Source organism: Mus musculus, chromosome 5 (genome assembly GCF_000001635.26).
Source record: "Mus musculus strain C57BL/6J chromosome 5, GRCm38.p6 C57BL/6J".
NCBI lineage: Eukaryota > Metazoa > Chordata > Mammalia > Rodentia > Muridae > Mus > Mus musculus.
In genome coordinates, this window is record NC_000071.6 from 36793919 (window position 1) to 36806243 (window position 12325).

Sequence of the window (12325 nt, forward strand, 5' to 3'; positions counted from 1 at the left end):
GGCACAGGTTGCAGTAAGGCATGTTGAGGTCAGAGGGCCACTTTCAAGGCTCAGTTCCTGACTTCTACCATGTGGGTCCCTGAGATCAAACTTAGTTCCTTAGGGTTAGTGGAAGGCTTGCCATCTCTGTGGCCCTGATTATCACTTTAAAATCAGCAACCCAATGCGATATGCTACATTGGGACAGTAAAGGTTTATCTGTGGCAAATAAATTCTGAATAAAGTACATAGCAATGTGCCAAACATGGCCTTTTCTTGTTGGTTACCTCCTGAGTCACATTCTTACTGGACCTTTGGCCCCACTACTAGAACCCACACCAGTGTCTGGTCTCATTTCCCTGTGCCTGGCCTATCCCATTCTTCCTGACTTCTGAGGTTGTGCTCATCCAAGGCCAAGCTTATCAAAACAACACTCTGGAAAGCCTTCCTTACCCCTGCCATGTTCTAAGGCAATTGCATCTGTTAAGAGCCCAGAAGCTGGTGCCTCAGCAGTACCAAGAAGGAACCATACACGTGAGGTTCAATGGTCACTCCCGGATAGGAACATGCAGAGCAGTCAGAAGTTAGGCTGGGCTGCAGTTCCCTCAGCAGACACAAGAATTCTAAGATGTCTAGGGTGGGGTGTCCTTAAAAGGGAGGGCCCTAGACTTTGGCCACCTAGGAATGAGATGATGGCCACACAGGGTCAATCCCAGCAGTTGGGGACCCAGCCCTTCTTGTCTGAAGGGAGTCAATACATTGTTGCTGTTGTATCATCAAGACTGGTAAAGAACAGGAGTCAAGTAAAAGGCAAGTAAAAGGACTGGTCTCAGAGGCTAAGACTGTGGACTTGCTACTAGGAATCAAGACTTTCCTATTCTCACGTTTCCTACAGCAGTCGAAATCCCCTTCTGCTTACCCAGACTCCCAAAACTGGAGAATGTTCATTTAAACTAAACACAGGCCACTGAAGGAAGACTTCACTTAATATTTCTTAGTAACTCTCCGGGCTGATCTTTTCAAGCAAACGAATACTTTTATTAACATGTAAGATTTTGTTTTCAACATGGTAAGGGTTTTGACCTCAAACGCTTATCAGGTCTGCCACTCATACATTTATAGTTCGACTACATATGAACCTTTAAGACGCCTCTTCTTTTAAGTTTTGGGTCCATTGCAGGTTTTCCTTCCTAGGCCACACAGGGTATTGCAAGGATCTTTCATTTTATGGCCAGGATCTCCTCGAATATATGGGGATACCAACTTGTACAGACTAACAAGACCTCTTCTCCCATCCGAGGTTCCATTTCTTTTAGAAATGAGTTAGGCTGTCCCAACAAACTCACCAGGCAGGTTACAATAGATAGTGTAGCACATAAAATTTAAATTTTGCACAAAATACATCTCTCCTCCTTTGGTCTCACACAGAAATTAAAGTCCCCCAATAGAAACAATACTATCCTCCGACCCTTCTCCCAGGTCATCAGTCCTAGCCATGTAAGGCCCATCCACTGTCCCGGATGAAGTCTGGTCTCTTCTGCCATTGCTGCATGGAGTCTTCGAGAATTAACACAGCTCCTTCAGAACTTTCAGAGGCGGTGAGCTTCAACTCTGAGTCTCAAGTGTCACAGAGATTCAAAGTTCAGGGAGCTATCAGGTCACCCAAGAAAGAGCAAAGCACCTCAAAATTTAGGAACAACAACCAAAGGCCAGGAATGAACGTTATTCAACTGCCACAGGGCTTACAATCTAGGCCCTAATTCCCGTATGTGAGCGCATTTTCCAAATCAAAGTTATTTCCCCCAAACAAACAAAAAAAAGGAACCACCGAATAATCAAAAACTCATATCGAGGTCGTCAACCGCAGACCATAGCAGAAACGTAGTGTCAGTGAGAAACAGAGGGAAGACAGAGGGGAAAAGAAAAAAAAATAAGAAGGAGATAAAAAAAAAAAAAAAGGAAAACAAAAGGCTCTCTGGTTTCAGCTTCTCCAGGGTGTCATGTCAGCCAATCGCCATCACTCAACCAGAATCCATTGGCTGGAAACCTAAGGCACGGGCGGGAGAGATTCATCACCGAGAGGTTAATCACGCTGTCCGGACAGCAAAGCAAATACCCGGCCCCCTTCTGGACGCTGTCTCACTTAGGGCCCCATGCTCTCCAGCACCATCTGGAAACTTCCACGGTCTCCCCGCCGACGATTTGCTATTACTCCTTCCCCAGGGGGGGCCTAGTTTACTCCCGAGGCGACAAGCCAGCCTCCTCCCCCACCGTCGCCCACGCCCCGCCAGGCTCCCGCCCTTACCGCGGCCGGCTCCTCACGAAGACTCGCTCTTCTCTATCCGCCGCACGAGCTGCACCAGCATCTCGGCCATCTTCGCCATCTCCTGCGCCTTCTCGTCGGCCTTCTCCGCCCGGGGGCCGCGGGGCTCGGCGCCGCCGGCACCCTGCAGGTGGTTGAGGGCGCTCTCCTCGGAGGCCTCGACCTGCGTCTTGATCTGGATCAGCATATTGTCCATCTCCCACAGCTTGCCCCGGTTGCGCGCCGGCGCGCGCCCGCGCTCGCGCGTCAGCGACGCGATGTCCTCGCGCATCTCGTGGATGACGGGCAGCAGAAACTGCTCGAAGTCCTCCTCGGGCTCCAGCACCTCCACCTCCTCGGGCTCCGCCAGCTCCACCGCGTCCAGGGGCCGCATCGCCGCTGCTCTGCTCGTCTGCACGACCCTCACGGACGGAGCTCGGGCCGAGTCCTCAAAACTTCCGCCGCCGGTCCAACTTTCCGCCTCGGAGAAGCCACGGAGACGAGTGACTGCCGAGCGGGCGAGCGACGAACAAAATGGAGTCTCAACCGTCAACCAGCGCTCGGCGCTTTGCGACCCCTTTCACGACACCTCCGCGCCCCCTCTTTACGGCCGCGCTGAAAGGGGCGGGCGCGCTCGCGTCCACGAAGGGGCGGGGCGAGCGCCTCTGCGGCCGCGCGCTGACATTAGGTCGGCCTCCCTTTCGCAGCTTTTGCAGCTGCTCTGGGTGATGCGAAGTTCGTCCCTTCCTGTATCTTATTCCGATTTTATTTATTTACTTTTTGAAACAGGACCTCACGCTGTAGCCAAGGCTGGCCTGGAACTCAATTATTTGGCTTAAACTGATCTTGAACTCTAGGCAGTCCTCTTGCCGTAGCTTCCCGTGTCGCAGGTGTGAGCCACCGCACCCGACAAGTTTACTTTTAAAAAAGAAAAAGAGCCCGCCTTTAATTCCAGCACCTGGGAGGTAGAGGCGGCAGGCAGACCGATCCTTGAGTTTGAGGTCATCCTGGTGTACATAGTGAGTTCAGTACATAGACCCTGTTTCAAAACAAATCAAAACCACCAAACAAACAACAACAACAACAACAAAAACAGTTTTTCGAAACTGGGGAAAGAGGAATCTTGGAAAGCCATGTGTGGACAGTCATCCTGCTCATAGCTCCGCCCCTTTGGTTAGTTTAAGTGAATTATCATATCTTGATTGACGGAGTGGCTGGGTGTGTTTTTACCTGACAGAGCTCCTGGCTTCCTAAGGTGAAACTATTGTCTGATGCTTTCTGAGGCCCCAGGTCACATTCAGTTGGTGATCACTTGCTGTGGAAAGGACAGAAGTTGGCTCAGACGACTACATTTGCGTAACTGTTACTCAACCAACACTGAACTTTAAGGGGAGATGCCGAATTCTTAGTCTACGATCAGACAGTACTTTCTCAGGAATCTAAACTATGTATCTCACTGGTTTTCTAACCACAAGTCGTGAAACCATTTTGCAAAAACCAACCATAGGCATATATAAAGTGCATATCTTTAATTGGACTCTACACTCAGTGGCTTTTGTTTAAAAATAATCCAGGGTAAGAACATGAATAAGCAAATGGTTCAGAGGACAATGGGATACTGTTGCACACTGCATCAGGATACTTAGACTGCAGAACCCTGACATGGGGAAAGGCTGGTATACATTGATCCCAGGAAATTCTCTTCTTTCTCTCCCTCTCGCTACTACTCTCCCTTCCCCTCCCTCACCCTCTCACTCTGCCCCTCCCTCCCGTCTTAATTGGTGGGAATGTGATCTCTATGGCTAAGACAGCTTCTACTGTACAACCCAGCAAATTAGTTGAACCCATGAATCCACCCAAAACCCTGCACATGGATTGTACCCATTAGTGATTCCCTCTGAGTTACCAATAATGTATCAGTGTCACATTAAGGAAAGAAACAGAAGCAATTCTTCTTGGAGTTGTTTAACTAAGAGTGAGTCCAGATCCGAACTGTGTGTTTCAGGCTCCCTGTGTTGTCTGTCCTCTGTCTGTCTGTTGTGTGACTCTGAATCTGTGCCTGCCTAAAGGCTCTCTTGGGAATCTGTTTATCTCTGACTCTGTCTGTCCTTCTGTGAGGGGTGTGTCTGTCCTTAACAAAGGGCTTTGCTTCATCTTTACTGAGTGACTTTGAAAGCATCAGCATCGAATGGGGAAGGAATGGGGCACTTTGTAGAAATCTTTAACAAAGGATTAAGTCACTGATGCCAACTAATCCCGACTGACCCAGATCACAAACTTATCATTATTTTTCAACAGATAATCATCGGTTGCTTTCAAACTTTATAGTAGATTTTAGGAAGTTGCTTCCAATTTTTGTATTTGCTGTTTTGTCTGGGTCAGCGGCATGGAAGAGTACATAATGTAATAGCTAAGTATTAGCTTAGGTTGTAAAAGTGGATTACATGGGAAATTCAAGGCAAGTAAGGCTGGTTGTTACATTGTTCCCTTAAAGGGGAGTTATACCAACAGTTTGAGTACACAGTAGGCCAGCAGTCTTAAGTGACCTTGAAAGATTCTCGAATTCCCGGCCCATGTACCAAATGAAAGACCCTCGAGGGAAGACCCTCACTCAGACACTCAAGTCCCGGGACAGCCGCGTACCCAAGAAGACACTGAGACCATACATAAAATGTAGAAGGCAAGATTTAATAAAGCAGCGACATGAAAGCACACAGACCAGAGCTCTGGGGTCGAAATAAAGCAGCAACATGAAAGCACACAGAGCTCTGGGGTCGAAACTCATACACCTTTGCACAGGGTAGAGGAGTCTCGACGGTCAGCCAGAATTTTTCACAGGCTTATATAGTAAAACTCAAAGGGGGAGAACTGGGCAGGGAAAGTACAAGTTTACATCACTAGGGAGTTCTGCCAAAGGAATCTACGTAACTAAGGAGTCATGTCCTATCAAGGAATCTACGTAACTAAGGAGTCATGTCCTATCATTTGGCAATGTACCCGGTTCATTTTGAGGTTGTTTCAGGAGGCCTTTATCTCAAAAATGTTCTTGGTCGAACTTTAGGGTGAGGAGTTTTGGGGTGAAAAGTTTAGGAGTGTTCTGGGAACAATCTCTAGATGGGAGGGGGTGGGCTCCGAGGTAAAAAATTCATGTTTTCACAAGAGGCCAGTAATTTTCTATTCTTCAACCTCAAGGTATATTATTAACTTTGGCTGTTCAGCAAAAGTTCCCGTCTCTTAGAATGTAAGATATTTTCATTGCCACAGCCAGGCACATAACGTTTATGCTCCTTTATTTGTTACTGCCCAAAGTCCAAAGCAAACAGCCTTCTGTAAGTCAATGGACGATGGAATATTATTTAGCACTAACAAGAATAAGCAACCAAAAATGAATAGACTCACTGGGTCTTAACTGTTGCTGGATGGAGGAAACCCCTTGTATATCAATCACATGGTTCTAACTACTCAACCTTCCAGAAAGGGCAGAATGGGGACACAGAAAGGTGGAGAGTTGGCTCAGGATGGAGGGACAAACAGAGAGAGAATGGAGGCTTTTTAGGGCAGTGAAGCTGCTCAGAGACAGTCATGTTGCCTGCATGCTAGCAACTGTCTGAATCCACAGTTGCCAAGTGTGAACCCTAACAGAACAGAGGTGCTGCGTGCTGTAGGCTCACTGATGGTAACAGTGCGCTGGGGGGTCGGGCTGTTGGTAGGAGAAGCTGGGGATGTGTGGGAGCTCTGCACTTTCTGCTCATCTTCCTTAGGAACCTGAAAACACTGAAAAAAAAAATGGTGTGAAAGGGGACTAGGGGATGGGACAGGCTGGGGACCACGCTGGGAGATAACGTACTTGCTGTGCAAACTCAAAGACCCGAATGCAAACCCTCACTATCCATTTGGTGAAGAGGGGGTAGTGGCTTATGTCTGTAACCCTAGCAGATTGTGTGTGTGTGTGTGTGCGCGTGCACACGCACATGTGTTCATATGTGCATGTAGACGGGTGGATCCCAAGCTTGCTGGCCAGCCAGTCTAGCTGAATTGTGGACTCCAGATTCAGGGGAGAAACCTTGTCCCAAAACAGAATAAGGTGGAGAGCAATAGAGGAAGACACCTATGTAGACCTCTGCTCTCCACTCTAACACAAATGGTCACACACACACACACACACACAAATGGGTCAGGACCAAATGACTCTTGGTGCTTGGTGGACAGGGAATAAAACATACGTGTGCAGTGTTCACCACGTGGAATTTGGCCATCGCTTTGTTTTCTATAGTTTCTGTTCTGTCTTCTTCTGGCTATTTGGTTTTTTAATGTTTGTTTTGTACAGACTGGGGTAGGGAGGAGGTGTCCTTGCTCTTTTTGGATTCACGGGAGGTAGTGGGTCATTTGCAGGAGTCAGTTGGTTCTTTCCTTCCACATGTGAGTCTGAGGGATCAAACTCAGGTTTTAGGCTTGGCAGCAAGTGCCTTACCTGCTGAGCCATCACATTTCCCTCTGTAACCCAACAGCCGTGCATGCATGCTCATGTGTGTGCATGCGTGGGGCTGTCTTTTGTTGCTATTGCTCTTTACCTGTGCTGGCTTTACATGATGTTAGAGATTTGAACACAGGTCTTTTCTTTTCTTTTTAAAGACAGGTTTCTCTGTGTAGCCCTGTCTGTCCTGGAACTTGCTCTGAACTGAGAAATCCGCCTGCCTCTGTCTCTTCAGTGATGGATTAAAGGCGTGCGCCACCACTACCTGGCCAAACTCAGATTTGTAAGCTTGTTGGACAAGTGTTAACCTACTAAGCCGTTTTCCTAGCCCTGTTCTCTACCTTTTATTTATTTATTTATTTTTGGTTTTGGTTTTTCGAGACAGGGTTTCTCTGTGTAGCTCTCTGACTGTCCTGGAACTCACTTTGTAGACCAGGCTGGCCTCGAACTAAGAAATCTGCCTACCTCTGCCTCCCAAGTGCTGGGATTAAAGGCGTGTACCACCACTGCCTGGAGCATGTTTTTTTTTTTTTTTTTTTTAATAATTATAAGAGTATGATTATTCCTGTTTTGAATTTTTTAAGTTTTTGCTCATGTAGGCCTCATATAGCCCAGGCTGACCCTGAACTCACTATAAAGCCAAGGATGGCCTTGAATTCCTATTCTCCTGCCTGAGTCAGCACACTCCACTTCTTTAGGTGTAAGTGTGTGTGTGTGTGTGTGTGTGTGTGTGTGTGTAGGGGTAGGGAGGCAGAGGGAGGTAGCAGAGGCAGGAGGATTGCTGGGGTTTGCTGGCCACCAGCTCTGCACGAGGTCCAAGAGAGATCTTGTTTCACAGGAATAAAGTGGAGAACGACAGAAACTAGAGCAGGCCGTCTTCCTCTGGCCTCTCATGCACTCACAGATGTGTGTGCCCCCTGCACTTGGGACACAACACACATCTATACAAACACACAAAATAAAATGAACAAAAACTAAAAACAGAAAGCTTGTAAACCCAGAACTTAAGAGGCAGAAGCAGGCAGGTCTCTGTGAATTCAGGGCCAGGCCAGCCTGGTGTATGTAGTGAGATCCAGGACGGTCAGGGTGACATAGATAAAGATAAAATAAAGACGCCGAGGGCATAGTTTCACAATCAGCTTGATCCTGGCTGCCTCAGGGCATGGCAGCAGCTACTGAAAAATAAGCATGGTCTAAGATTTTCAGCTGTCCAATGGCAGCAGTAAGCAATCTACTGATATGAAGCCTCATTTCCCCAAGCTGGAGACTGGAGAACAGCTTGTCCCAGAAGTGGCAAGGCTGACCACATGGGGGAAGAACTGCGACTCCAAGCCCTGTGACTTGAGTCCAGACCTGCAGAGCGAGAGGTAGCAAATTCCGGTTCCTCCTGATATCCTAGGAGGAGTGATCCTGAATGTACTGTGCTTAGAAGCTTGGGGCATGAGCTACTTTAAATGACTTCCAGAGACAATGTGGGCCTAGCCACCTGAGAGGATGCTCCATGCACAACTGTGGTCCTCGAACTGCTGCTGGTCTCAAGAGCAGATGCTCCAAGGCTGAGATGCTTCAGTGCCAAGGTTGGAAAGGAAGATGGTGCCTTGGACTAAATGAGACCCTCTTCAAATCCATCTATTGACATCCTAACCGTTACTAGGAATTGGCTCCCTTCAGAGGCACTAACAGCTTGAGTGTGGGACCCCATAATAAGTTTAGTGTCTTTAGTTGGGCAGTCATGGTGTGCATCTTTAATCCCAGCACTCAAGAGACTCTGTGAGCCGGGCGTGGTGGCGTGTCTTCATACACACCAGAAAAGGGCATCGGATCTCCATTACAGATGGTTGTGAGCCACCACGTGGTTGCTGGGATTTGAACTCAGGACCTCTGAAAGAGCAGTCAGTGCTCTTAACTACTGAGCCATTTCTCCAGCCCCTCCACCTCTTTTTCTGTCTGCAGTCTTCACACTAAAATATGAGGACCCAAAACAAGCAAATGAACCCAAACAAAAACAATTCAGACACCCAGAAAGTAATTAATAGAAGAATTGAGCAGAACAGTAGATCTTTCAAACCCAGAAGGGAAAAGCCAGGCACGGTGGTACACATGTACAAATGTTCACATGTATAATATCAACATTCAAGTGGCTGCAGGAGTGTGTGCCTCAGAAATGCAGGTGTGTGTGGCCAATGTGCACATGAGATGTGAAGGCCTTGCTCGAAGCCAGGTTTATGCTAAATGAAGTCTGCTCTGTGCCCCCCAAAGTGGATACTCTGGGCACACCAAGTATGCACCCTTTCCAGGACAGTGAAGGAGTGACGATGCTGCCAAGATGTGATGAAGTGTTCCAGAAATATGTTATTATCCACCAGAGTCGCTTTGCAAGGACTTGTAGACGTCTTCTGTCAGAAGAAATTGTAGGAGAAATTTTTTCTGAAAATGACTTCTTTCCTTCCTTCTACCCTCTAATAATTCTTCTGCTTCTTCTTCTTTCATCTTTCTTTCTTTCCCTCCCTCCTTCCCTTCCTCTCTCCCTCCTTCCCTTCCTCCCTCCCTCCCTTCCTCCCCCCTCTCTTTCTTTCTTTCTTTCTTTCTTTCTTTCTTTCTTTCTTTCTTTCTTTCTTTCTCTTTCTTTCTTTCTTTCTTTCTTTCTTTCTTTCTTTTTCTTTTTCCTTTTTCTTTTTTTGTTTTTTTGTTTTTCCGAGACAGGGTTTCTCTGTGTACCCTGGCTGTCCTGGAACTCACTCTGTAGACGAGGCTGGCCTTGAACTCAGAAATCTGCCTGCCTCTGCCTCCCAAGTGCTGGGATTAAAGGTGTGCACCACCACTGCCCAGCTTCTTTCGTCTTTCTTCTACTTCTTTCTGATACTGGGGAAGCAAGTTGAGACCTGGCACATACTACTCAAGTCTACCACCTCAGAGCTATACTCCAACCTGGAATGACACCAGACTCTCACACAGCAGCAGATGACCCAAGAGGAGAGAGTTATAGCAAGCTGCCGTGTGTGGAGGGAATTTTCATATTATGTGTGCTCTCCTGGTTGCTCTACTTGATGCTGATGGTGGTGTGTGCTACTTGCTCAAAAACTCAGGTTTTTGAGACATGAAGTACCAGGCCATTTAAAAGCAGAAACAGGAGCAGAACACATTTTGTAGATGTCACTTTGTTGAAATTCTACTGAAATGGTATTTGGCAAGGGGGATGGCTAAACCCCCGCTTACAAGGCACATACATTGTGATTTGCACACAGGTTTGGATGTGTAGAGTGCTATTTTGTGGCTTTCATTGAGGCAAGGACAAGAGTGGCTATCCTATATTCCCGTGTCACTGAGTGGTGCCTTACTGTTCCCTGTGCATACTAGATGTAAGGGACAGTCAGGTTGTTGTTCGAAGCTGCTGGAGACTGCCATGGTGAGCAGCATGGCTAGGGAGCACTGTGTTAACATCCTCAAGGGTCACCTTGCAAAATCACCAGTGGATGCAAGTTAAGACCCCATAAACATCATAGGTGTGTGCATGTCTCTGGTTGACAGAGAGAAAGGGCATTGCTCCAGCCACCAGCACACTTCTAGAAGCCCCTCCAGTCTGCAGTCTTCCTTATCTGTGTACAGTTTGCTCAGCCCAACTGAACACAGCAGCAGAGGCTACAGCAAGCGTGGTGGCTTTGTGATTCCGGGACAGGTTGTGTAGGCACACATATTATGCATCCCATTTTAGTAAACGCTCAAGCCACTTCTCTAGCCCACTACCCACCAGAGGTAGTGGAAAAGTTATTAGGATTTGGGGGAAGCGGACCTGCTTAGCAATAGTTCTTTGGGGAAGAAGTTCAATCTTCTTTGTCAGTGTTTCAGTCCAGTAGCAAACACCACATATGAACCAGCAGCTGCAGTTCAGTCGTCTAGGCAGGCAGACACAATGCATGAACCACCAGCTGCAGTTCAGTCGTCTAGGCAGGCAGACACAATGCATGAACCACCAGCTGCAGTTCAGTCGTCTAGGCAGGCAGACACAATGCATGAACCACCAGCTGCAGTCCAGTCGTCTAGGCAGGCAGACACAATGCATGAACCAGCAGCTGCAGTTCAATCCTGAAGAAATCCTGTGGCTCCCAGCAATCACAATGTAAGGTGAACCAGTATATGCATGTCGGTAGTGAAGAACAGCGAGGTGGAGCAAACCAAACCGATGCTCCCTCTCACTATCTGTAAGATCATATTTATATTCCTTTATTACGTGTCCTTTCACGTGTCTGCTACAGCAAGACATCCTTTCACCTGTGTGCCCCAGCAAAACATCATTTGACATAACTGACGTAACAAAGAAACCAGAAGTTTCCACCTCACAGTTGTCCTTTGGGACAACAGTTGTTCATGCCTGCCTCTTGGGATGTTGATTGCTCCCTGAGTGACAGGGGTCACAGGAGGAGTAGTGCTGGCCACAGAGGTACTGTGTGTAACTGGCCTACTCATCGTGTGTACAGAAGGGCTAAGCAGGCACTAATGCCTGAGGTATGTACCTGATCCCTGGGCGAACATCTTTCTAGTCTTTAGGAGGGACTTGTGTGAGAGTGGAGCCACAGGGGGCTGTGCTGGGTGCTGAATGGAGAAGGGAGCCAGTGTGTGTGTGTGTGTGTGTGTGTGTGTGTGTGTGTGTGTGTGCGTGCTAGGGCTCCTTGTCAGTACTCTGCATGTACACTGTTCTAGAGCTTAACTTTGGCTCTCCACTTTCAGACACAGAGCATGTTCATTGTAGCAGTTGACTCTCCTTGGGAGCATCCAGGCTTTCTGAGTGTCCCAAGGTGACATGTAAGGGGGAACTGGGGACCAACTGATATTCAGGTATAGGTTTCTTTTTTTTTCTTCATTTCTCCCCCTCCTTTTTTTTTTGAGAGAGAGAGAGAGAGAGAGAGAGAGAGAGAGAGAGAGAGAGAGAGGAGAGGAGAGGAGAGGAGAGGAGAGGAGAGGAGAGGAGAGGAGAGGAGAGGAGAGGAGAGGAGAAGAGAGGAGAGATTCTGTGTAGTCCTGGCTGTCCTGGAACTTGATCAGTGAATCAGGTTGGCTTCAAACTCAGAGATCCACCTGCCTCTGCCTCCCAAGTGCTGAGATTAAAGGCATGTGGCATAGCTGCCTGGCCCAAGCATCTGTTTCTTATGAAGAAGATAGATACATGTGGAGTCTGCTATGGTAACACCAGACAGCGTGCCAGGATTTGTTCAGTGCGTGACAGAAGTCAGAACAGAGTACCCAGGAAAGACAGACTTGGATGGACTATACTGAAGGGGTGGGCAGTGCTACGAATAGCGTAGGGTCTCACACAGGCTGCGGTAAGCACTGGTGAGCAACTCTTGGTGATTTTGAGAGAGGGTTTCTGTGTAGCCCTGGCTGTCCCTATGCACCACTCTCGGCTGCACTACAAACATGCCTGAGTCAGCTAGGTGCAACTGGCCTTCTTATCAGTGTTTCCAACAATTTGTGTGTGTGCTGTTTTGAAGCAGTATGCCGTGCATCCCAGGCTGGCCTGGAACTTGCTGTGTAGCTCAGGATGACTTGAACTCCTGATCCTCTTGCCCCCATCT

General features: G+C 47.8%; 1 protein-coding gene across 1 annotated transcript; it reads right to left on the bottom strand.

The window, feature by feature from the left end:
• Window positions 1-948: 948 nt before the first annotated feature.
• Window positions 949-2836, bottom strand: Mrfap1 (Morf4 family associated protein 1). The gene is made up of 2 exons (NM_026242.3): window positions 2285-2836; window positions 949-2026 (listed from the first exon to the last, which is right to left on the bottom strand). Exon 1 carries the CDS (start codon window positions 2673-2675, stop codon window positions 2298-2300), a length of 378 nt encoding a protein of 125 aa, NP_080518.1. The 5' UTR covers window positions 2676-2836; the 3' UTR covers window positions 949-2026; window positions 2285-2297.
• Between the last annotated feature and the right edge of the window lie 9489 nt (window positions 2837-12325).

Bases quoted from the DNA above. Each gene is read 5' to 3' on its own strand.
- Mrfap1 (NM_026242.3), bottom strand. From the start codon at position 2,675: ATGCGGCCCCTGGACGCGGTGGAGCTGGCGGAGCCCGAGGAGGTGGAG.